Here is a 25,050-nt window from a genome sequence, read left to right on the forward strand (position 1 = left end):
AAATTCTGATATTCAAATGTTGCCTGGTAAGTCGACTGCTCCACCCAGAAAAGCACAGCAAATGCCTAGCAAAGTAAAAGATGTTATACATTCTTGTTTTTGCACAGCAATGTTCCTTTTTAATACACTCAGAACAGCATTTTTTTTCACTGAATGTTTAAGTGGGAGGGTGAGAAAGAGGAGAACGAATTTGTGTGTGTGTGTGTGTGTGTGTGTGTGTGGTGGTTGGTCTGTAACACTGACTATGACAGAGGGAAAACCAGTGGGGGAGTAATTACACTTTGCATGACACTCACAATGAATCTGATGACACACTGAGACTGAAGAAAAGCATTAACTGCAGAAAACTTACATGTACACATGTGGATATGTACACGCCATGCACACTCTACGTTCGAGAAGATTGTTATTATGTAGGCTACACATTCAATATAGAGATCTTTGAGTTCTTAAATAAAAAGACAAAAGAACATGGGGGGTTCGTTTAATTCTCGAGACCACCATCTCTTTTGATCTTTCATTTGGAAAAGTGGTTGCGGTCAGGTGGTGAAGTGATGGTTAAATGTGTCCATCCAGTGGCGGTTAATAGACATTACACATATTCCCATAGACAATATGGACAATACCGAGGTATATTTCGTTTCAAATGCCATGAATACAAACAAAAAGACCTTTCATGGAAAAAAACAAAACAAATGTAATAACTGATGCACACTTGTGACTGCAAAATTTCATAAAGATTTAGCTTCTAGAGAATAAGGAGCGCCCTGTATTTGTGTGTTCCACTAGCTTTTGTTTGTTGTAAGAAACGCGCATGCGCAGAGAAACAGCTGCTTCTCTCCCCCTAGCGGCCGTAGTTGAAGCTGCGCATGCGGAGTGGAGTTATAGTCCGCGGTGGGCGGAGTGGATGCGAGGATGTTGAGTGTGTGACGATAAGCAACGTGAATGAAAAAATGACGAAATAACTGTGATCGAGGGCAAGTAGCGGTCGCGAATTCATACGGTACTGCGCAAAAGAGAATGTAAGTCCTGTCGCATTAGAATTGTGCAACCGTGATTAAATTATTTCAAAAATGAAAAATTTGTGGCAATCTTGCAATCGATAAGAATGCTCGATGCGGCTAACTATATAGCACTACTACAGTGTTGTTGCAGGGTGGCGCGCGACAGCGTATGGTTGTTTCTAATATCAATATAACGGGATTTACATAGTTTCACAGTCAAAGCGTCTGCATTATTTTTCCATCATAGTAAAGACTGATATTGAAATTGAGATGAAGGCTGCCACTAAATGCAAATCGATTGGTTTGCTTTTTATATTAGGACGATGCATCTTCTTTCATATGTTTGAACCTGAAGGTTAAGTTACTGGCTCTCCTTTATCTTTTTTTTGCCAGACTTCATTTGAGAGCGTGTGACCTTGCAGTAGAGTAAGGTTTTCTAAAACCATGTGGAAAAATACAGCAATAGAAATTGTGCCTCGAGGTTCCTGAGGTCTCCAGCTTCAGCAATGAAATACGCAGTTAAATTAATGGTGCTGCCAACGTTGTCAAAATATTGTTTTGTTGAGTAAGTGTAAATTCGTTTTGCATATTTAAAGAAGGAGAAATGCCATTGCTTGCAAGATAAATAACCTAAAAACACTTTCATACCACATGGGACTACGAACTCAGATGTTTGATTAAGACCAATCACTAGTTAGTATGCAGAAATTACAATAACCTGACAGCATTTTTTTCAGTTTAATTCAACAAAGATTTTAAAGTGTAATGTTTTAAAATCTAAAAACCTATATAGCACACCTAAAGACCCAATCAAAGATGAAATCTAAATGGTTGGTTTTAGTTCATGTCTATTTGCTGTTTATGTTAATGGCAAAATGGACCTGAAACATTGATGACTTACTGCAAATTTGATGATGTTGAATGTATCTTGCATCATGGGCATATACAAAATCTTTGTCCAATGAAATTTTCCAAAAGAATGATAATGCTTCTCTTCCTAACTTACAAATTTCGCCTGCAACTGATTAACGTTAGCAAGAAGCAAATCATGATTTTGCTGTGACATTAATTAAATTGGCCTGTTTTAATAGGCAGTACAGCCAGAAAGAAAATTTTCTCTTATCAAGCCATTTAATGGGGACAGACTTATCAGAGTCTGTACGTTAAGTTGAATTTACTGCAGAAGAAAGTGTGTAGAAAAAGCAGTAAAAGTGAATTCAGAACCAAGCTTGACTTTCAGAACTATAAAGAGTCAGCTAACAAAAATATGTTCTAAGAACATTTTGCTAACATTCCCATTAAGTTACAAAAATGTTATTTCTAAATATTCCCTGAATGTTCAAAACATCCAGTATTTTAAATGTTTTAAAAACTTTTTTTGCTTGGATATTGCTTAACTTTAAAGAAACATTCCATTATATAATTTTGCAAATATTATGGAAATGTTACTTTTGAATGTTCTCTGAACATTCTGAAACAAGTAGTAAGTAGCAATGTTTAAATACATTAGACGAACATCCAACTAAAACAAATCAGAAAAAATGCTCATGAACGAAGTATAAATAATGTTTTGAGATCATTATTGAAGACCAGATAACTTTGATCAATGTTCTATTAATGTTACTGGAAGAATGTTTATTCATAACTTTGAGAGAACTTTGCCAGAACATGAGCTAAAGTTCTGAGAATGTTCCATGTTTGCTGGGGAAATCCATGTGTTATATGTAACCCTGGACCACAAAACCAGTCATAAGGGTGAAGTTTTTGAAATTGAGATTTAGGATAGGACAATATTTGGCCGAGATAAAACTATTTGAAAATCTGGAATCTGAGGGTGCAAAAAAAATCAACTTTAATGTTGTCCAAATGAAGTCCTTAGCAACGCATATCCACTCACAAAAATAGATTTTTGATATATTTACGGTAGGAAATTTACAAAATATCTTAATGGAACATGATCTTTACTTAATATCCTAATGGTTTTTGGCATAAAAGAAAAATCGATAATTTTGAGCCATACAATGTATTGTTGGCTATTGCTACAAATATACTCGTGCGACTTATGACTGGTTTTGTGGTCCAGGGTCACATATAGGATTAGTGATGCATGACATTAAGATCACCATGTTTCTTAAACTATTGTGGTGTTTGTTTGGGGTTACAGATAATTTTGAGCACAACCAGCTGGCTGCTCACCCTGTGTGACCTCTGGGAAGGCTTGTTAAGAGCACTATGGGGAACACAAGCAGTGAGAGGGCGGGCATGGGCCAGGAAAAGTCCCACAGAAGGGACAGTCGAGGAACAAAGGAAGGAGACCGTCCTAAAATCCTGATGGACAGCCCAGAAGATGCAGATATTTTTCATGGGGAGGACATCAAAGTGCGTGTTGGCTCACATTATCTGTTCGCTTATGAAGATATCATGATCCAGATATGATGACCATGTGTTCTGTCTTTAATTTTCTATTAGGCACCATTAGAAAAAGAGGAATTTATTGACTGGAGACCAGACCTGGAGACCAGTGAAAAGGTCCTCACTTTAGATCGACCCACTGTGTTTCGGTGGACAGGAGCTGGAAAAGAAGTCTATATTTCTGGCTCTTTTAATAATTGGACCAATAAGATTCCTTTGATTAGGAGGTACATAACAGTTAACATTATCTATATCCAGGGCTTGACATTAACACCCGCCAACCTGCCAAATGCGGGTAGATTTCAGCTGTGGCGGGTAAGACAGCCACTCCCACTAGCCACTTTGGCGGGCTGAATATAATTTCAGTCTAAAGCCAGATGAAAGGTAGCCAAGCTCGTCGTATCATAAACTTACATTTCAATCACAATTCTTTATTGATTAACTTGCTGTTAGTGAAGGCAGGATAGGCGGAATTGCGCTAAATGACACACAACAGAAGTGCTCTTTCGCGTGCGCTCTCTCTCTCTGTGTCGCGCGCACGATCAGTTCTCCTTGCGCCTGAATAGTCAAATACATGCACACACAGATGTCAAAATGTCCATCGTGTGGAGTATCTCGTGTGAATACAGTCGGTTATGGCTTAAGTGGACGTAAACAGGTGGGTAAAAACTGGATATGTGTCAGTATATTACATCCATGCATTCAGCAGCCTAATTAAATATGTCTGTCATTAATGTTAATCAAACAACAAAAGATGTTAAATAAATGTATACATGTTAAATTAACCTACTGTCTCTGAAAAAAAAGGTTTTTTTTTAATTTACTATTGTATTTGTAATTTGCTAATTTGCTTCTTTGTTCTTTTTATATAGCCTAACAAAAATAACTTATAAAATTTCTCATATTATGGTCATACTACCCACCTCTTGCCCACCTGTACATACCAGCTGATACCATGTAGTCTTGCTTTGGGTGATCAGTCTGCATTTGAAAGTTGGAAAGGGTTTTAAATCAAGTAAAATGACTCAAAATCAAGTAATTTAAGCATGCCAAAGTCAACTTTAATCATATAAAATGTAATTTCCCAGCAGCAAAATTGTGCCAGTGAAAGTGCTGAGTGGCTAGTAACTTTGGAAAAACCACTAGCCACAGTGGCTGGTGAGCAAAAAAGTTAATGTCAAGCCCTGTCTATAACTATTAAAAAAGTAAAAAAATAAATATATAAAATTAAAACTAAATATTAAAATATATAGCTAATATTAATATATATAAGTACAAAGTTCTGTCATGAAACTCTAGATGGCACAGACTGATAGGTCCTTATAATTCATTCAGCTTGCAATCACATATTCTCGATAGGGCACAGCTGATTAGTTCCTGCTCTATCAACCTTCAAATACTTGGTTAGCATTCACTGTAGCACTTGCAGTGTGCATTCAGAAACCCTCCACCTGTATAGATCTGTTACGGGTAATTCATGTATGCTATTTTGTACAGCAGCAGCATGTCTGACTTGCTCACAGCAGTGTGTTTTGTATGTATTGTTAGTAGCAAGTCCCATACTTGTTCTGCAGCAGCAGCGTAGCAGATCTATTCCACCAAGACAAAACATCAACATAGTCATATCCATTACAATGCCAAACACTCTGAGAGTTGTCATGACAGAAATAATACTAATGTAACACTGGTACGTAACAAGTGGAGAAGTCTTCTTCTTTAGAATAAACTTCAAATCCATTCATTTAACATTATTATTTTTCTTTTACCTCTGTTTCTTTAATAGTCAAAACAACTTTGTGGCAATTGTAGATTTGCCTGAGGGTGAACACCAGTATAAATTCTTCGTGGATGGACAGTGGACACATGACCCAACAGAGGTGACAGAGACATCAGTCATCATCGTCCATTAGTACTATAAAACCAGCATAATGACCTTTTTTTTTCTCTTTAGCCTGTGGTGACCAACCAGCTCGGCACGGTCAACAATATCATCCAGGTGAAGAAGACAGACTTTGAGGTGTTTGATGCACTCATGGTGGATTCACAGAAATGCTCTGACATGTCAGGTTTGAACACAACCATTTCCACATTTCATTTCATCATATCTTAGCGCTGTTTAATCACAAAAAACTGAAAATGACCAAAACGGTCAGTCATGGGTTGTTGTGACACATTGTCTTTATTGATTATAGATCTGTCCAGCTCTCCTCCTGGGCCGTACCATCAGGACTCTTATGTCCCCAAACAGGAAGAGAAATTCAAATCTCCCCCCATCCTGCCCCCTCATCTCCTACAGGTCATCCTCAATAAGGACACAGGCATCTCAGTGAGTATTTGCAAAATACCTTGCATTAGGCCTGCAAAAATTACAGATTAGATTACCATCATAGTACCATTCTCTACTAAAGTATTTGATTTGATTTAAGGCCCTATGATCTCTGCTATGCTGAAAACTCTGAAAAAACTGAAAATTGTGGAATTAATGTCATAATTTCCATTTTTACTGAAATTTAAAGGTCCCCTATTATGCCCATTTTTAAGATGTAATTTAAGTCTCAGATGTCCCCAGAATGTGTCTGTGAAGTTTCAGCTTAAAATACCTCACAGATCTTTTATAAATCCATGTTGTAAATACCCATTTCTGACTACAGTCGCGAACAGGCTGTTTTCGCGCATGTGCCTTTAAATGCAAATGAGCTTTTGTGCCCCGCCCCCTCTCTACGATCACAGTTACTGCCTCAATCGGATTCTCTGCCAAATATTAACAAGACATCTGCTTGGTTTTGATTATCATCTATATCGCGATCACTCTCACGGATAGCAGTTTTTCTTTCATCATTAAAGTTTATTATTTCCACGAGTTTTAAAGCGATATCAGTTTAAACTTCTAATGGATTGTTTGCTGAGCGCACTTATCTGAAGCGCACACACACAGCTGTCAGACGTCAAGTCTCGTGAGTGACTTCTCTTTCACATTTTTTGTTTTGTTTAAACTGTCAAATACACACAAGGTTCTGTCAAAAACACACAGTTCACATAAACACAGCCAGTTATGTCTGTGAACGTAAATAGCAGGCAACGTTACAGAAATCGTATGTGCATATTAGATCTGTGGCGCATTCCCTTCAAAAATAAAACTAATCCACTGCGTTCAGCGGCTCAGATGTCAGTAAATGAAGATTGTTATATTCACTCTTACATCCAACAACAAAACATCTCAATTACTTACCAGACATTGTTGTCAATACAGCTGCTCTACCGTGGAGAAAATGGCGGACAGCGTACAACCATGGTAATACAGGACTGTCAATCAGCGGCCGTGGGCGGGGCATGAGTAATGTGACGTCACATTACTCAGAGAATCAAAACGGCTTGTCTAATTAGACTGCTTCGGTTTAATGGGGATTTAAAAAAAAAGTGGGTGGATTTTTATCATTGTGGGGTGGTTGTGTTCACACACTGCTAACACATTTATATCCAAACGCCTTGTAAAAGTGGATTTAGCATAATAGGTGACCTTTAAGGAATTTCAAGGAATGTATATATCAAAAGTAGGGCTTTACATTTAATAAAATTCAAATCGTGATATTTGGACTAGTGTCTGTGATTACTAAATCACATTATTAAATAATATGAAGTCGACACGATCTGTGTTTTTTCTACTGCACATACTCACAGAAACTCATTACAAACCGCCAAAAAGTTCAGTTTAATGTGAAGAAATTACGACAGAAATGTATTACTATTGTGTAGTAAAATTTACTTCTTAATAATAATAATAGTTAATAATAATAATAATAATAATAATAATACAATTTATTGAAAAATTATTCTTAAGGAATATCTCACAACTAAAAGATTATTTTTTTTCAATACTTGCTGTAATTTTTAAAGTAAAAGTGCAAGACGTGCAGCACTTAAAAAAAAAAAAGGAGTTGGATTACATTTTTAAAGATTAATTAAACCAAAGTTTTATAAGCTAATTTGTGTTAAATCATAAAACACAGAAACCAGAAAAAAATAAACCAGACAACAAAGAATTTAGGGGAAAAAAATGTATAATTAGTTTTCATTGCACTCTAAAAGTATCAGTAGATATTATTAACAAATAAAATGTTCAACTCTGGAAAAGTTATGAAAATTAATTAATTGATTTTGTTTTTAATAAGTATTTTTATTATGCTTAAATATACATAATTCTATCTATAACTTTAGAATTGATAACATTATGTACACTTAAAATATTTAATCTACTGATATTGCTCTTGTATAGAGAAAAGGCCCGTTCTCACCAAGGACGATATCTATAACAATAAAGATATAGTTCAAAAATCATTCTAAATATAAAAGAATAGCACAGTCCACACAATACTATAACGTCACAGAGAAATGCTATTGTTAGAATCACTGTCAGAGCTTTTTTTTCCCAGCTGATGAACGATAAAACATTCATTGACAACATATCAGCATCCATCCTGATTTAAAGAGCTTGAGCATTTAAAGCGACAGACGACAAAACTGCAGCGCACTTAGAATAAACAGAACGATATCGTCCACTGGTGTGGATGCTAATGTAGTTATCGTTATAGTTATCTTTATATTATAGTTATTGTTCTTGGTGTGAACGGGCCATAAAACTTGCTTGCAAGTCATAGTGATGTGAGTCATTCTTTTCTTTTCAGTGGTTCACAATTGATCACAATCAAATGATTAACTGGCAAATTGATTTGAATTTGAATTATTGAAAAAGGCATGGAAAATTTATATAAAAAAATCATGTTATTTAATTTGTCAAAAAATGTATAGACTCCCATTATAAATTACTAAAATTAAGTAGTCCAGATGACCCCCTTTTGAGGATCGAGACCCAGATTGGGAAACCCTGATGTAATTACAGTTATTGTTTTAATTTTATTTTTATGCTTTACTTAAAAGTGTTTCATTTGCATAATTGCATTGTAAGGTTCAAAATAGATGCTGCCAATGGAAATGAGTTCAGGCTAATGGAAATATGTTCTTGTTTTCTAACAGTGTGATCCAGCTTTGCTCCCTGAGCCCAATCACGTCATGCTTAATCACCTGTATGCTCTGTCCATTAAGGTAAAAAATCAACTTAAAGAGCTCTGTGAGATGAACCGGTATTGATTTCAAGTCTGTTGTGATGACTCTGTATCTTGTCTGGTTCTCTGACAGGATGGCGTAATGGTTCTGAGTGCCACCCACCGGTATAAGAAGAAATATGTCACAACCCTGCTGTACAAGCCAATCTGAGAAACATGGCCATTTCAAACACTCAGTTTATATGACCTCTGATATATCTTACATAGTATGTATTATTGTAAATAGGGATGCACAGAGATGCACTTTAGAGAAAAATCCCACCTTATTGGGTATAGACTAACCAGAAACATAGAAATAGCTTAGAGGTACAGGACATATCTGTACTTTTACTTTTACACTTTTAAAAACCATTACTCGGTGGAACTGGGCCAAATTGACTGAATCTAAACCAGTATATGGACAAGAAGAGGTGATTTTGAATGTGAAAATGAGTGTAAATAGAGCTTGACATGTTTATTATTTTGTTTAGTTCAGTGTTTAAAAATTATATAGTTGTGTAGATAAATATGAATATATTATTAGGAAGCATATTGATTATCAGCCAGAAAAGGCCCTGTTATCAGCAGTTTGCGTTGGAGACCCAAATCTAGAAAAACTGCAGGGTTTGAGAAAATGTTTCACTCAAGAAACTAAATCCATTTTTTTCAATTTCATGAAAAAGTTGATCTTTTAAATCCATCTTTTAATCTTCTACATTTTTATTAGAACAGAACAAAATAAATATTGCAAATATATTGATTTAACTTTTAATCTGTCTTATGTTCTTTGAAATTATCATATTTAATAAATGATTCCACCAATTTTGGTTCTGTTTCATTATCGCATTTACAATGGCATTAGGGTGGATTGAGTTGTGGCAATTTTATGCTCTTGAAACCATGAATGCCCTTCATTCTGGCTTTGGACATTAAGTACTGCAGCATATGCAAATTCTCGGGACCTTCCAAAAATACTTCAAAGTCATCAGGATATTAGGTAGACCAAAATATCCCCCTTAATAATATACTCTTTAAAATAAAGCATTGTTCCTTGAAGAACCTTTAACATCCATGGAACTTTTCCATTGCACAAAAGGTTCTTTATAGTGAAATATTTATGTATTTATTTATTTTTTTAGATTATTAACCCTCTACTGCACACGTTGATGGCACATGAAAAAAAAAAAAAAAAAATTCCACATCATTTTTTGGTTCATTTGGGAACATTTTATTGATAATTTTTTTTTAATCATACAGAATCATAGAGAAAATTATCATCAAAATCAATTTTTTTTTAAAAAATGTCAAGAAATCATTAAGTAAAAAACACTTGAAAGACATTGATATATTGAATTTGATACATGCATAGGTCATGCCATATAATGTACTTCATGTAATAAGATTTCACTCCATGCGAAACTTCAAAAAGCACTTCTTCTCTGCTGTGAAATAGAGGTGTATGTTACAATTTTTTCACTTCACTTTGGGTGTTCCTGCACACCCAGGAACCCTGCATCTTTCCTTCTTATAACACATTATGGCCAATGTGAGGTATTGTCCAAAACATCCTCGAAAAGTACCCCTTATTGCCCCTGAGGCAACGAAAAGAAAAACTGAATTTCTGAACATGCAAAATAAAAAAAAAATTCATAAAACCTGACAAAAGTCTTCTCTACACCTTCATACACACACACACATATTTTTTATGTACTGTTCATGTCATTTTAAATAAGATTACTAAAGCAAATAATCTTGCCGCCTTCTCACACCATGTGCTCCTGTGACCATGGTGTCAAAACAGGACGTCCCACCTTTAAATGGTGCTTGATAGTGACTCCCACACCTTTCTCGACCTTTCTAATTGGTTGTAATCATTTAAAATTTTTTTTACTAAACATAGGGTTTAAGAAAACTTTCCGTTGCCTGAGGGCAATGCTGTGCTGTAGAGGGTTAAAATATTTTTTAAAAAAGTTAACCGAAAGGTTCTTTGGCATCACTGAGAAAAATCCCTTTTGGGGGGGTTAAACCTTTTTTTTTAAAGAGTGTATAAAACATTTGAGAACTGATAGAGCATCTCTTTTAGTTGCATCTATTTCAGTTGACATCGCTCTGAAAAGTTTTCAAGGGCACTTACGGTTGTCATAGTTGTTAGTTACTGTGATGAACAACACCTGGGCAAACTGACTGCATAAATCCACTAAAAAGCACCTTGAGACCAGTTGATTAAAATTCATTGTGTAATTTCAACTCTGAAAAGTGAAGTTAGATAAAGCACAATTTGTTTGCAGATGCCATGGTATTTGATTTCTAATGCACTGAAATTCATGCATTAACTGAGTGTTGAAGTACTCTATAGGGCCACTATAATCCCTCTCCATGATAATGTTGAGGACTACAGTCATATCTCGCAGGATCAGACTCTTGTTGCATAAGCCTCTGGTTATCATTAACTGGCTAATAAGCATTCTAACATTTGATCAATTTCTTTCACAGATGCTGTCAAATTCATCACAAGATTATGCAATGCATAAATGCTAGTCCATCCTGGACCACCCATACAACATACCCTATGCCTACAACTGTGACAAGCCAGGAAAGAAGGTCATTGCTTGGCCTACTTATCACATTGTTAGAAAATATTCAAGTGAAAACAATGTTATTACTCAGTAGTTACTCATATAATTACACGGTCATATAAAGGCTTAAGTAAATTACAACCATAATGTGTTCTGGAACTTCTATCACAGAAGATGGATATAAATTACTCATTTTTAGGTCACTCATGACGCAAAGTACTCAGTGCAGACAGGTCTGACTACAATGTAGGTGTATTTCAAAAAAGAAAATTACAGTTTATAGGAGTGCTGATGCAAAACCTCCAATCAGGCTACATAGTGCTGCATTATTCATTGTTTGTGTGCATGTGTGCATGGCTTAATAGCACAAATTAAAAATTTTTGTCAGTAAATAGGATCAATATCCTAACAATGTTCTTGACAAAATATGGCATCACTTTAAAATAAGGTTCTATTTGTTAACATTAGTTAACTACATTAATTAACATGAACTAAAAATGAAAAAGTCTTGTAAAGCATTTATCTTAGTTGATGTTATTTTCAACATCTGCGTCAACACTATTAAAATCAAGTTGTATTAATTAATAGACTTGTGCTAACAATGAACAGTTGTATTTTTATTAACAAATGTTAATAAAGATTAATAAATATTGTAACAAATGCATTGCTCACTAATGTTCACTTTAACTAACAGCATAACAGCTAACTAATGTTAACTAACTGTTGACGCTAATGCATTACAAATAAGGCGAGTTACGTAATCAGATTACTTTTTTAAGTACCTAATAAAGTAAAGTAACGCATTGCTTTTAAATTTAAAACAAATTATATGAGTTCGTTTTTTAAGATAAGTAACGCAAGCTTCCTCAAAATTAATAAAAACGGTGAAATACTTGATGTATTTAATCTCACTTTAACCATTGTGTTTGCTGCTGACATTCGATGATCCAATTCAACCATACCAAAAAACAAAAATGACTTTAGATAAACATTACATTTGTGTTTCATTATTTTACTTTTCTTATTTTTCTGCAATCCAGAATGGCAGCATAGCTGAATGTCCATACGGTGTGCACATATTTAATATGTTTGATAGTTTATTTTTTTATAAATCCCAATATGTGCATGGAAAATTGCATACGCACATTTCAATGCCTTTTTTTTTTTTTTTTTTTACATCAGGACCCATTAGGTCAGTAGGCGGAGAGAAGGTGGTCTTTTGTGGCTGTTCGAACACATTCGACTACATGAGCCACATTCGACCAATTCCAGAGGTAGCCGAAAATGCATTCAACTGGATTGCTTTCGTAGTGGAAATGCTCATGTGGTCGAATGTGTTCGAACAGCCACTAAAGACCGCCTACTCTCCGCCTACTGACCTAATGTAAACATTATGGGAAGGGCGCTAGCCAGATGGGATTTCAACTTTGTCGGCTGAAGACCCAAGTATGGTCTGAAGACAATAAATGTACCAAGCACAATGTTCTCTCACCATTCCTGAATTCTAACATGCACTCATGGCCAGTCTTGCGGCTGTCAGAGCAGAAAGGAAAGATGATACTTTCCATATGTTTTTCCATCATCTCCGGTAGCTTTCATATGTAAATTGTGTGAGCTTATTTTGTCCATTAGGTCAAAAGATCTGAAAAAACCCATACATTTACCCGCATATTTACCCTCCCCTTGAAGAAATCAGGACAGAAGTGGTTAAAAGTGGACAAAAGAGACGGATTCTAATACTAGGTGTAAACTAGTATGTGTCTCCCTCCTCCACTTGTAATTTGATCAACCAAAATGCATGTTAAGACCAGGTGGAAACAGGGCCTATATGAAAGCAATCTGGTCGAATGTGTTTTCGACTATCTCTGGAAGTGTTAGATCGTGGACCAGCTCAAAACTTTTTAGACCCCGTTTAAACCTGTATTTAGCATCATCCACATATTTTTAAGAGTGTATATTAAGCAATTTAAATGTAAATAAAAAATAATAAAGAAATTCATATCTGACAAAATAAATAATTTAATGTTTGTTTACAAAATATTTCTTTATCATCACGCATAACCTTTATATCAAAGGTTGTTAAAATCATGAGAAATACTGTATAAATTTAGTCAAATGTGTCCAAACATTTGATTGATGTACTGTAGGTGTCATGTCTTTTGATTCATATACAGCTGCTAAATTTTTCTTTGACAAGCATCAATACTTACTTTTTGGCAAACAAAAAATTAATACCTTTCACATTGGATCTGCTGGCTGAAAACTTTCACTTTTAACAGATGAAATTGTTTCAAATTTTGTTCAGAAAAAATGTCAGTACCTCACCACTATACAAGATTTGGGACTCAATGTACCAGACGTCCTCCTGACACCTGCTGAAAAGCACAGACAGGGAACGACCTGATTATGGATGTCCTTGTCCTCTATTTTCTGTGAACCAATAAGACATGAGAAGTTGTAGGATAGTAGGCCTAAGTATTAAATAAAGAGGTAAATATGATCTGTTTGAAGGTTTAACGGCTATCTGGACATAATCGTTATAAGCCATTTCCTCATTATTAGCTTAATGAGGCCACAAACACATGCAATTGATGTCTTAAAATGCTCTTAAAAAGCAGGAAAAACAACAGACATCAAAATCAGCAGGAATGTTTGGATTCCAGAACATTCAAACCTTTTGTTTTCAAATGTTTTAAATGACGTTTCTTTAAATGCTTTGTTGCAGGTCAATTTGGCAGAAGTGTCTGCCAAGGACATAATTTGCTTGTAGCCATTTGTGACTCATTTAAAATTGAAAGTGTGAGGTTTAACTTGAGAAATCCTTTTATCTTCAGTGTATAATCAGGTTAGTACGTCTGTGGATGTCAGTCAAACTCTGGATATCATGCATTGGTCAAGCTAACATTCATGATTAAATGTTGCTTGCTGCTAGTTTTCCAGTTCTGAGGAAATTTCTTGAGATATATTTTGAGTATTTTTGTGAACAATTAAGGTTAACAAATTCTTAGGTTCCATCATAGCTGTTGTAATCTAAAAGTTCACCACTAGGAGACGCTCTAATAAACTTTATCCATATGAAGGTTTTAAGGAAGGTTTACAATCTCATGCAATATTTAGGCCTAACTTATTGAAGAAAATAACATATTTATCCATTCAGCATTGTCATGTAATAATTTATTAAAAGCAATGATATGATAAAATGAATTAATTGCAAACAATGGTCTGACATATTTGTTTGAACTTGCAAAGACGAAAAAGAGACAAAATATATCTACTTTTAAACTAAACAAGATTATAAACTAAATTTTATTTCAAGAAGCAGTTAACCAGATATTTCTGATAATTCCGGGAGTTTAAAATACACCTGAGGCTGTCTTGAAATTGAGTCAAGTTTCTTGAGATTTTGGCGGGACCTATGCTTGATTTCACACATCAGCCTGACAGATACATGTCATGAACTTTACCTTCGTTTTAAGGTATTCTCCAGACATCCACTTAGAAAAATAATAGGACTACTTCTGTGGGAAAAGTCTCGTGTACATCACAAATCTCCAAATCAGCTGACAAACTGGTATCTTTTTTGATTTCTTCAAAAATGTATAAGTGCTAATTATAATCGTTTATTGATTAAAATTTGTTGATTATGCTACCAAAATCTATGCAACTTTTAACAGAACAGTTTGAAAAAAAAAAGAAAAGAAAAAGGAATACCTTCTTGATTATTGCAAGATACTGCCAAAACATAGATATTATTATTCACTTTGGTAACATTTTAAACTTGGTTTGATTAGTTGCAAGATTGCATATGTGTAGCGTTAACGAGATTATACGCCATTTAGCCAGGTCATGTTGTATTACCATACTGTCCAGAAGTAAATGTCCTGACCTTAAAAAGAATGTGAATTTATGAATAACCTTTCTATCTGCGTCAGTGGAATTCTAAAGGAGGGTGAATGTATGAGTTTCTAATAGAAAAGGTGGAGAATAGGCAGTTCTCCAGCAACGGACAGAAAATAGAACTGATACCATCCCATAACAAAAAGACAAGGCGAGGCAACAGTTTCTGACTCATATAACTCTCCTTCAGTTTGGCCATGGACAAGTATGACAAAGTGCTTGCTTTATATACATATGTGTATATTGATCAATATCACCAAGGCTGCATTTATTTAATTAAAAATACAGTAAAAACAGTAATGTGAAATATTATTACAATTTAAAATAACTGTTTTCTATTTGAATATATTTTACAAAGTAATTTATTCCTGTGATGGCAAAGCTGAATTTTCAGCATCATTACTCCAGTCTTCAGTGTCACATGATCCTTCAGAAATCATTCTGATATGCTGATTTGATGCACAAGAAACATTTCTTAATATTTTCAATGTTGAAAACAGTTGTGTACGTTTTTTCAGGGTTCCTTGATGAATAGAGAGTTCAAAAGAACAGCATTTATCTTTATCTATTTTTGTTTTTTTGAAAAGAAATTAAAGAAATTAATACTTTTATTCAGCAAGGATGCAGTAAAGACATTTATAATGTTACACAAGATTATATTTCAGATAAACGCTGTTCTTTTGAACTTACTATTCATCAAAGAATCCTGAAAAAATATATATTGTACACAAATATTTTGCACAATTGTACACAATAAATGTTTCTTGAGCAGTACATTGTCTGTACTGTACTGTAACATTGTCTAAAAACATTGCATGTGTCCTTGGTTAGGTCATTGGCGTTTCAGTAATTCTTTGACTACCAGGTGTTACAACGTGACACATTTTGTATTGGCAATATAATACATTACCTCCTGCATCAAAGAACATGTGTGTAGCCTAAAGGACATACCAAAAAACAAACAAACGTGCTTTTACTGTTCCTTTCCTCTGTCCCTCTCCTTTCCTGTTTGCATCCATGACAACAAAGCCCCCAATTCCCTTGTGCTATCAGGTTACTGAATCTGAACACGTGAGATTTGTCTCTTCTTTTCATAGAAATTCCTAAAGCACAGAGAAGCCTCATTCAGGGAATCACGTTTGCCAAGAGCAAAAGAAGATATGGCACTAAGCCAGAAGCCTTTGGGGAGTTTAACTAAACTCAGGGAACATCAACATCCCAGCATGCACCTATGATCTTCCCAATACACCTGAGAATCTTCAGCAATTTTCCTCCTCTCCTGAAGACATAACGTAATATATCATTCTGTCAGAATGAAGCCCTGTCTAAGAACGGTATTACTCATTGTATCTGTGCAGCTGGTGCTAAGACACCAAGTATGATGATGAGTCATATATAATATTTAATAAGGCAGTCCACACAGAGACCGAACATTAAAAAATGCAAGCTGGTTGGGAGGGGAAATGCTTTGAATTACATAAATCACCTCAGATGACAAGGGAGAGATATGAATGTCAAACTGTCACACAAAGACATTCCAGTCTGCCTGCTTCATAGGCTGAATAAATCACCAAAACTTGTGTTGAAATCAGAGTTCAGGGAGGTGGAGGAATGAGAGGCTTTCCTTGACATGATTGTGGTATCTCGGGACTAGAAAATTAAAACGGCATAATGGTTGAATGAGAAACAAAGCATTATAGAGTGTTTTGTATGACGTGATAATGTCTTACAGATAGTAAGTGTTTTACTGTTTGCATGCAGCATTTCACCATATTCGTCCCTGCTGTGAGAAGACATGACGTATAGTAATATTTCATCATGCAGATGATGGCTGATCCACGTTGAAAAAAAAACAATTTCACACAATGAGAGCAGACGAGATGTTTGTAGGTAGGCGATCTGTTCCCATGAATACAGCTGCTGATAAGACATCATCATATGAATCAGAGGTTTAGCATGAGAGGATGAGATTACAGAGAGAGATTACATACAGTGTCCAAATCCACAAATCTCTGTTGAGCATTCTTACACTACCGTTCAAAAGTTTGGGGTCTGTATGCTAATTATATATCGTATATGCTGATTTGCTTCTCAAGATACAGTTTTTATTATCGATATTAAGAAAATATATGTATTTAAAACAAAAATTAAAGGGTTAACTTAGTTCACCCAAAACTGAAAATTCTGTCATTTATTACTCACGCTCATGCTGTTCCAGACCCGTAAGACCTTCATAATCTTCGGAACGCAAATTGAGATATTTTTGTTTAAATCCGATGGCTCCGTGAGGCCTACATAGGGAGCAATGACATTTCCTCTCTCAAGATCCATAAAGGTACTAAAAACATATTTAAATCAGTTCATGTGAGTACAGTGGTTCAATATTAATATTATAAAGCGACGAGAATATTTTTGGTGCGCCAAAAAAAACAAAATAACAAATTATTTAGTGATGGCCGATTTCAAAACACTGCTTCAGGAAGCTTCGGAGCATAAAGTATCAGCGTGTCGAATCCGTAGTTCGGAGCGCCAAAGTCATGTGATTTCAGCAGTTTGGCGGTTTGACACGGGATCCTAATCATGATTCGACACGCTGATTCATTACGCTCCGACCTGTGAGTCCGTAATACCGTTACGTTCACATACAGTGCGGTTATTTCGAACTCACAACCGCATTCTCAGAAAACATGCGCTGCTGTGTGAACGGAACCGCAGTGGACAACTAGTTGTCTGTCACGTCATACAGTCAGGGGCGGACTTAGTGATTTGGGGGTCCTACGCGAGTCCAGGTATGGGGTCCAACAGTCAAACTTCAAACTTAAAACACTCTTTTTCTATATATATTTTTACCGTAAATTTAGGTAGGGCAGATCTGGGTCTTAGCGCTAGTTTATAATAAACATTTTGTAAGCTTTGTATTCTAATTGCTGAACACATTAGAAACACTTTTGGCAGAAGTCTAATGTACTTGCGTTATTCAGCCTGAGGGTGGCGCTCTAATGATGATTGGCAGATTTTAGTACACACGACAAACGCATAGAATGCTGATCGCCTTAATGTAGTGTTCATTGCCTCCGAATGTTGTTTTAGAATATTTCAAGTAATATAGGAATTCCAGTGAAGAAAACAGTCATGTCTATTCTCAGAAAAACACAAACACAACAAAACTACTGTATATAAAAGCTATTCACATGAGCACGTTTAAACTAAAGGATTTATAGGCCTACTCTAATTAATTTAATACGCTACTCCACATAGGAAGAACAGACAAGCCAACTAGTTACTGACCTGATGCAGACACTTATCTGAAGCGGACTGATATCGTCTTGATCTGGAGCGAGGTTTACGTGAGGTAACGTCACGTGGAAATAAGCGGGGCAGCCAGAAATCTCACCAAATGGCTCCCTATATGAGGGCGCCGCAGTTCCATTTTTCACCACAGATTTACATTGGAAACTTGTGGGGCGCTGTAGAGCTAGGGAGGGCTCTGAGACCGTCTGCCCCACTTAGTATCATGAATACATACCTGCCGAATCCATGACATGTGCTACATTTTAATATATCCTGCTCACTTTAGTAGCTGCGTTTCATTGTCTAATTTCTAAACCTCGTCTTCTGCTTGCAAATTCTTACTCTTGCGCGCTCTTTCTCTACGTCTACGAGCAGATATAATAACGTTAAAATCTTGTTGGTTATATACAGGCCATACAATATATGATAGAAAACTAATAAGTAATATATGATTTATATAGGCTTCTTGGTATTTGTCGGGGGCCCCCTAATTCCCCGGGGCCCTAAGCGGCTGCTTACCTCGCTTATTGGTTAAGTTCGCCCCTGCATACAGTGCGAGACAGCCGGTATGCTAAGGGGGTTTCGTGTGTGTGGTTTCACTTTTGGTAACTTACTGCGATGGAGATATGAGCTGTGTGTCATCTGAAGGTTTTAGATCCAGTCACTGTTCTTCACCTGAGCAGCTCCCGTCAGTTTTGTGTTCTATGTGTGACTCAAATGCCATGTCATGCACGAGACACTGCGAGTGCAACGATTAAATGCGTCCAGTTGGCGCGTGTTTACATTGAAGCTTCTGTCGGTTAATTAATTTTGACAGATGAACTCGAGTTGTGGTTCAATTGGACACTTGTTGTGTCAAAAAGAATTTTCAGTTTTATGGACGTCGCCATCTTTGATATTACTTTGGTCACTGTCGCTATGGTTACTGGTAAGAGAATAAGGGCTTGACTCTAGTTACACATTCATACAGACAGGCTATTTGAGATGCTACTGCAAGTTGCTGTGTGAACGGGACATTTCGAGACTCACACCTGTAAATAAATGCGGTTGTCAATCCCAAAAACTGACAGTGTGAAAGTAGTATATATATATATATATATATTTTGTAAACTTCTATAATCTAAAGAGTGAAATAAGCATAAACAATTACATATTTTTGTGATTTATATTTTATAACTTTTTACACAGATTTTTTTCTCAGCACAACATTATTAGTGAAGCACTTGAGATGCGACATGAAGAAAAAAATCTGAATGTTTTTGAGCATAATTTCCAATCAAGCTGAAATTTTGTAAATTACACAAATGAAGTTTGACAATATTATTTAGCTGTGTGTTATTTAGGTTGCCGATAATGCTAATGTCAAAAATGTATAAGTTCTAATTATAAGTTCAGAATATAATCATACCAAATATGTATTTGTGATGAATATGGTGGAAATGTCCATGATGTTTTATTGAAAAATGACAGAATTCTTCTGTGCACTTTTAGACATTGTTTAAATGAATGATGTAAAAAAAAAAAAAAAAGAAAGTGTTTTAAGTGTGTCCTTGGGACAATATGTGCCGACAACTAAATACACACCCAAATAGAGGATGGCATGTGAGTTTGTGAGTAGAATGAGGTGGTTGTTGATGCAGGTCGTTTGGGAGTAAAACAGGTTTGTTTCTGACATCATTACAAACATAAACTGCTAGAGGGGGAGACACTTCGGAAATGCATAAATCACCGCAGATGACAAGGGACAGGTGTGAATGACAAACTCCCACAGATACAAGGACATTCCAGTGTGTTCGCCTCACTACCCTGGGCTGAACGAATCACAATAACTTGTCATGAAATCAAGGCTGGAGCCATGGGAGGTGGAGAATAGATAGTGGCTTTCCCTGCCTTATACTTGCTGTAACTCGATTCACACCATCCAGGCATGAAACCTTTTACTTTAATGCCTGCGGTATCTATTTACGCAATATTGCTTCAGTCCGGGTGGCTTGGTCCCACAATGATTCCCCTGTCCCTGTTTTAGAGTGTGCAGGAGAAGAAAGAGGGAAGACTCGTGTGAAAGGCTTCTCCTTTTCTACTAAAGACCACATGTGGGTGGTCCATACGGTGACCATAGATACCCTTTCATTTCTATGGGAAGAATGAAGGATAATATCAAGTAGCTTTAGCTATTATGCAAAACTTAAAAAAAAAAAGAAGCTTTTTTTGGGGGCTTTTTGTGGCATATACTGAGAGAAAAAAATAGTATATGAATATGAAACAAGACAATGAACAGGCTATGGGAAACCAGAAATATATATATATATATATATATATATATAATTTCATATGTTCTAGTTGCTTATTTTCAGTTTGTCCTTAAATGTGTATGGGTTACTGTGGTGACCATGATTTGTTTGCTCTCATGCTAAAACACTCTCCCAGTAAATGAGGTGTTGTCGACTGTTTGGCCTGTCTAAGAACTCACTTATATATATAATCAGAGGTGATGGTTTATACAGTAGGAATGTCAGAAGACCAGTGACTGCTGAGCAGAACCTGTAATTCTGCTCAGAATTACAGGCAGTTGGGGCAGTCGTGGCCTAATGGATAGAGAGTCATACTTGTAACCCAAAGGTAATGGGTTCGAGTGGCAGGAATTGTCGGTGAGGGGAGTGAATGTCCAGCGCTCTCCACGCTCAATACCACGACTGAGGTGAGACCCTTGAGCAAGGCACCGTACCCCCAACTGCGCCGCAGCATTGGCTGCCCACTGCTCCGGGTGTGTGTTCACGGTGTGTGTGTGCACTTGGATGGGTTAAATGCAGAGCACAAATTCCGAGTATGGGTCAACATACTTGGCCACATGTCACATGTCACTTCACATGTCACTTCACTAATTTCTGTAAGAATGAATCACATCATAAAAATCATATAGTGAATTCCATCTGAAAGTGAGATTTACAATGGCCTATGCATTCAAATGCATAATCGCCACGTCATTCTTATGTCACTTTGACAATTTAAAATTGTTACTTTGACAAATAAAAAAAAACTATTTAATTTGAATGATTATTTTAATATTACTAATTAATAATAAATTGTAATAATAACAATAATAAAATTGTAAATTGTAATAATAATAAATTGTTCTATTTCATATTTTTACTATTTAATATATTTTCTCTCTCACACACATTAAATTAAACTAAATTAGTAAAGTAAAAAAAATATATATATAACAATATTTTTAATATTTTATTTTAATATGATTATTTGAATACTATTTCTTTAAAATAATAAAATTAAATTTTATTTTTATTTTTAATCATATCTTCTATGTTGTTTCAAAATTTTGGATTCACTGTATGTAAGCTCAATTGAATGTTTTTAAATCTGAAGTTTAAGACGAAACTGAATGACCTCTAAGTAATTGCCACTGATTTATGAAGGCTATTATCTGTACTCAGGGCCATTGCTTACATTCACATATCCAATGTGAGGGTTCACTTCCTGCAGGCCCAATAAGTGGGGTAGAGTATGGAGAACTTTAGTGGGCCCCATAATCACAAGCAGAGGTGTAAAGATTACCTGAAAATCATAGGCTACTTGATTAAAATTACAGACTTGAGTAGTCTTAGGCCTGGTTTCCCAGACAGGGTTTTTTTTTTGATTAAGCCAGGATTAGGCCTTAGTTCAATTAATACATTTAAGTAGCTTTTATAAACATACCTGGTATGCACCTTGAGACAAAACAATGGCACTGACATATTTTAAGATATGTCAGTGCAAGTTGCTTTAATTTAAAACAGCTCAAGCATGCATTTTAGTCTGGGATTAGTTTAAGCCTTGTCTGTGAAACCAGGCAGTAGAGTATCTAATTTTAAGAATACTTAATTTACTCATACTGAATGTACACTCAAAGATGCACTAGTCTTCAACACCAAAGAGACATGCCAGTAAAAAACAAGAAACGGTTGATTTGTGAGGAATCAAAAAGGATTAAACACCTCAATATCGCAATAAATCAAGGTTAACGCAACAGCCTCTTAAATGTCTACAAACACTCAAGTCTCAGTTAAGCTCAAGTGCTCAAAAAGGGCATAAGTAAACCAATATCCTTCAAAAAGGTATCTTCAATATGATGGATAAGTAAAATAATGTGAAGTAAAATTAAATAGTCATAATAAGTGGCTGCAGCTATGTCCTCATTTCAAATATAAAACACCTAGTACATTCAATGCCCTGTAGATGGCGATATCACTTCTTTTGTAGCAGAAATAAACTGCTACAGAAAAAGTTAGGTGCCATGCAAAATGTAATGAGTGGCTTCATCCAAAAACTGGAAAATGCTGGAAAAACACTGGAAAACACTGGAAAATGTGTACAATTTACTCATGGAACCGCATTAAGATCTCCATATCTCTGGGACTGAACCATCAAGCACAGGAAGTGCTTTTTGCCACTTTTGAACTGTCACCGTTGGCATTATAATGAAACAAAGATTGATAAAGTCAACAGATTTTACTAATAGACCTACCAATATCTGTGAAAAAAAATAAAATAACAACAATGCCATCTTTCTAAAGTAATTTTTACACCCCTCTACAAAATGTGAATTACTCAATAAATATACATTTGTGACATTTAAAATTTTGGCTTTCGTCACTATTTAGGGCCCAAGCACCGATGGTGTGAGGACCCTATTGTAATTGCTCAGTCAATTCTTCTTCTCCGAAATGAATTACAATTTTGAGGGCCTAAACATGCTTGAAAAGTCATGAAACTTTACACAAGCATCTGAAGTGGTGAAAATTACATCTGATATGGGTTTCAGAATTAGGTGTGGCAAAATGGCTCGATAACGCCACCTACAAAATTTCAATTAAGCACCCCTCGCTCTATGTTTCATGGACAAGTATGAAATTCGGTAGACACATGCAATAGCCCAATACCTACAAAAAGGTGCAAAATCTGAAAACCCAACAGGAGGTGAGATATTTTGAATTTTCTCTGCAAAATTTTGGCAGTTTTTGCCATTTCCAGATGTTGTACTTTAAATAACTCCTCCTAGAACTTTAATAAGATCAACATCATATTTGGTCAGTCTAATCTAAAGGCCCTTGCGACATTAAATTGCGAAGATCTTGAGTTTTCGCTGAAGGGCATGTCTGTGGCGGCCTGACAGGAAGTAACTCAGGCATACAATGTCCAATCTGCCCCAAACTTCACATTTTGGCTGTTTCTCAATTCCAAGAATGCAGAGAACGGACTTGCATTCTCGTGGAGTCCGGTCTTGCCAGGCGACCTTGAAAGAACGAACTCGGAAGGACGCGAGGACACAGAACGCATCCTTGTGAGAATTGAGATGACCTTGTTGCTCAACTGACCATCCCAGCATATTATAAGTAGTGGCTAATGCACAATAAATGCAATATAACATCACAAATAAATGTAATAACCTATTAAAAGACTTCTATCATAATATTATAGACATTGTTTTCATATAATTTTATATCTGTTTACTGCGTGTATTTGAAAATAAGTAGCCTTTGTGTTATATGCTTTGTCAATGTTAAGATTATTTTTTATATGTTTTTATAACTTATTTTTTCTTCAGGTTATCACTTTATTAAAATTAAGCAAAACAAACGGACAAATGTTTACTTTCACGAGCCGTCACATATTTGCGAGCTTGTAGGGAATCTCATAAGTGAGAACGAGAACTTTAAAGCTTGCAGGCTTCCGTATGTCGACTGCCCGCAGCGTCTTCTGGGATTTTTAAAGGTACAATATGTAAAAATTGTGTCTGCTAGAGGCCTATTCAAAACAAAGGCGTAGCTTGATGACGCCAAGTTTGAGCGCGGAATCTTGGGACATGTGGACTTCCCCTCAACGGACGGTGCAAAAGAATAAGGATAGGACTCGGGAAGAAATCATGTTCATGGATGCGACTGTTAACGTTATTGTAGTATGAAGCAGAGCAGGACCGAGTGTTGTGGGAGTTGAACGAGGCTGCTGGAGCGATTGCGCAACACACGCCTCGCGAGCAGCGGAACTTTTATTATGCCACAGTCGCCGGCGCCGCTTCCGCTTTTCCGGTCATGAGTATGAGGTAATGCAGATCTGTTTATCATATTAGATACATTTGAGAGTGTTGAAAATGATGTTATAACGTTACTGTTGCTCAACTGACCGTCCCAGCATCTTATAAGTGGCTAATGCACAATAAATACAACATAACACCACAAACAAATGCCATAGCCTATTACAATATTTCTTTCATATTATTATAGACATTGTTTTCATATAATTTTATCTTTTTATTTTACCGCGTGTATTTATGAAAATGAGTAGCGTTTGTGTTACATGCTTTGTCAATGTTAAGATTATTTTTTATATTCCAATAAAAATACTGCAGGCTTTCTTCAGGTTATCACTTTATTAAAATTAAGCAAAACAAACGGACAAATGTTTATTTTCACGAGCCGTCACGTATATGCGAGCTTGTAGCGGGAATCTCATAAGTGAGAACGAGAACTTTAAAGCCTGCAGGCTTCCGTATGTCGACCGCCCGCAGCGTCTTCTGGGATTTTAAACGGTTCGATTCTCTCAAGTCTGCATTCGATGCATCCTCGATATCAAGAACACATCTGGGTACTTTCATGCGTCCTCTGTTCTTGCGTTCTTGAGTATTGTAACTGAACTTCAACGGTTGATGATGAGGTAGAGCAAGGACACAAGATCGCATATTGAGAAACAGCCTTTATTAGAGTCCTGGACTGAAGA

General features: G+C 35.9%; 2 protein-coding genes across 4 annotated transcripts in view; one reads left to right on the plus strand and one right to left on the minus strand.

Annotated features, from left to right (window-relative positions):
• LOC127521197 (protein phosphatase 1 regulatory subunit 3C-B-like) overlaps positions 1-25,050 on the minus strand; it is a 183,682-nt gene that overhangs the window by 151,034 nt on the left and 7,598 nt on the right. The window lies entirely within an intron of this gene.
• On the plus strand, positions 858-9,337 carry prkab1a (protein kinase, AMP-activated, beta 1 non-catalytic subunit, a). Of its 2 annotated transcripts, none has more exons than XM_051910284.1 (8): positions 858-1,022; positions 3,169-3,383; positions 3,474-3,643; positions 5,200-5,293; positions 5,368-5,482; positions 5,609-5,742; positions 8,448-8,516; positions 8,610-9,337. In XM_051910284.1, exons 2-8 carry the CDS (start codon positions 3,237-3,239, stop codon positions 8,685-8,687), a joined length of 807 nt encoding a protein of 268 aa, XP_051766244.1. In that variant the 5' UTR covers positions 858-1,022; positions 3,169-3,236; the 3' UTR covers positions 8,688-9,337. The 2 variants fall into 2 exon arrangements, with proteins under 2 accessions (XP_051766244.1, XP_051766246.1); XM_051910286.1 differs by lacking the exon at positions 858-1,022 and adding an exon at positions 1,403-1,569.

This window comes from Ctenopharyngodon idella, chromosome 10 (assembly GCF_019924925.1).
Source record: "Ctenopharyngodon idella isolate HZGC_01 chromosome 10, HZGC01, whole genome shotgun sequence".
Classification (NCBI taxonomy): Eukaryota; Metazoa; Chordata; class Actinopteri; order Cypriniformes; family Xenocyprididae; genus Ctenopharyngodon; species Ctenopharyngodon idella.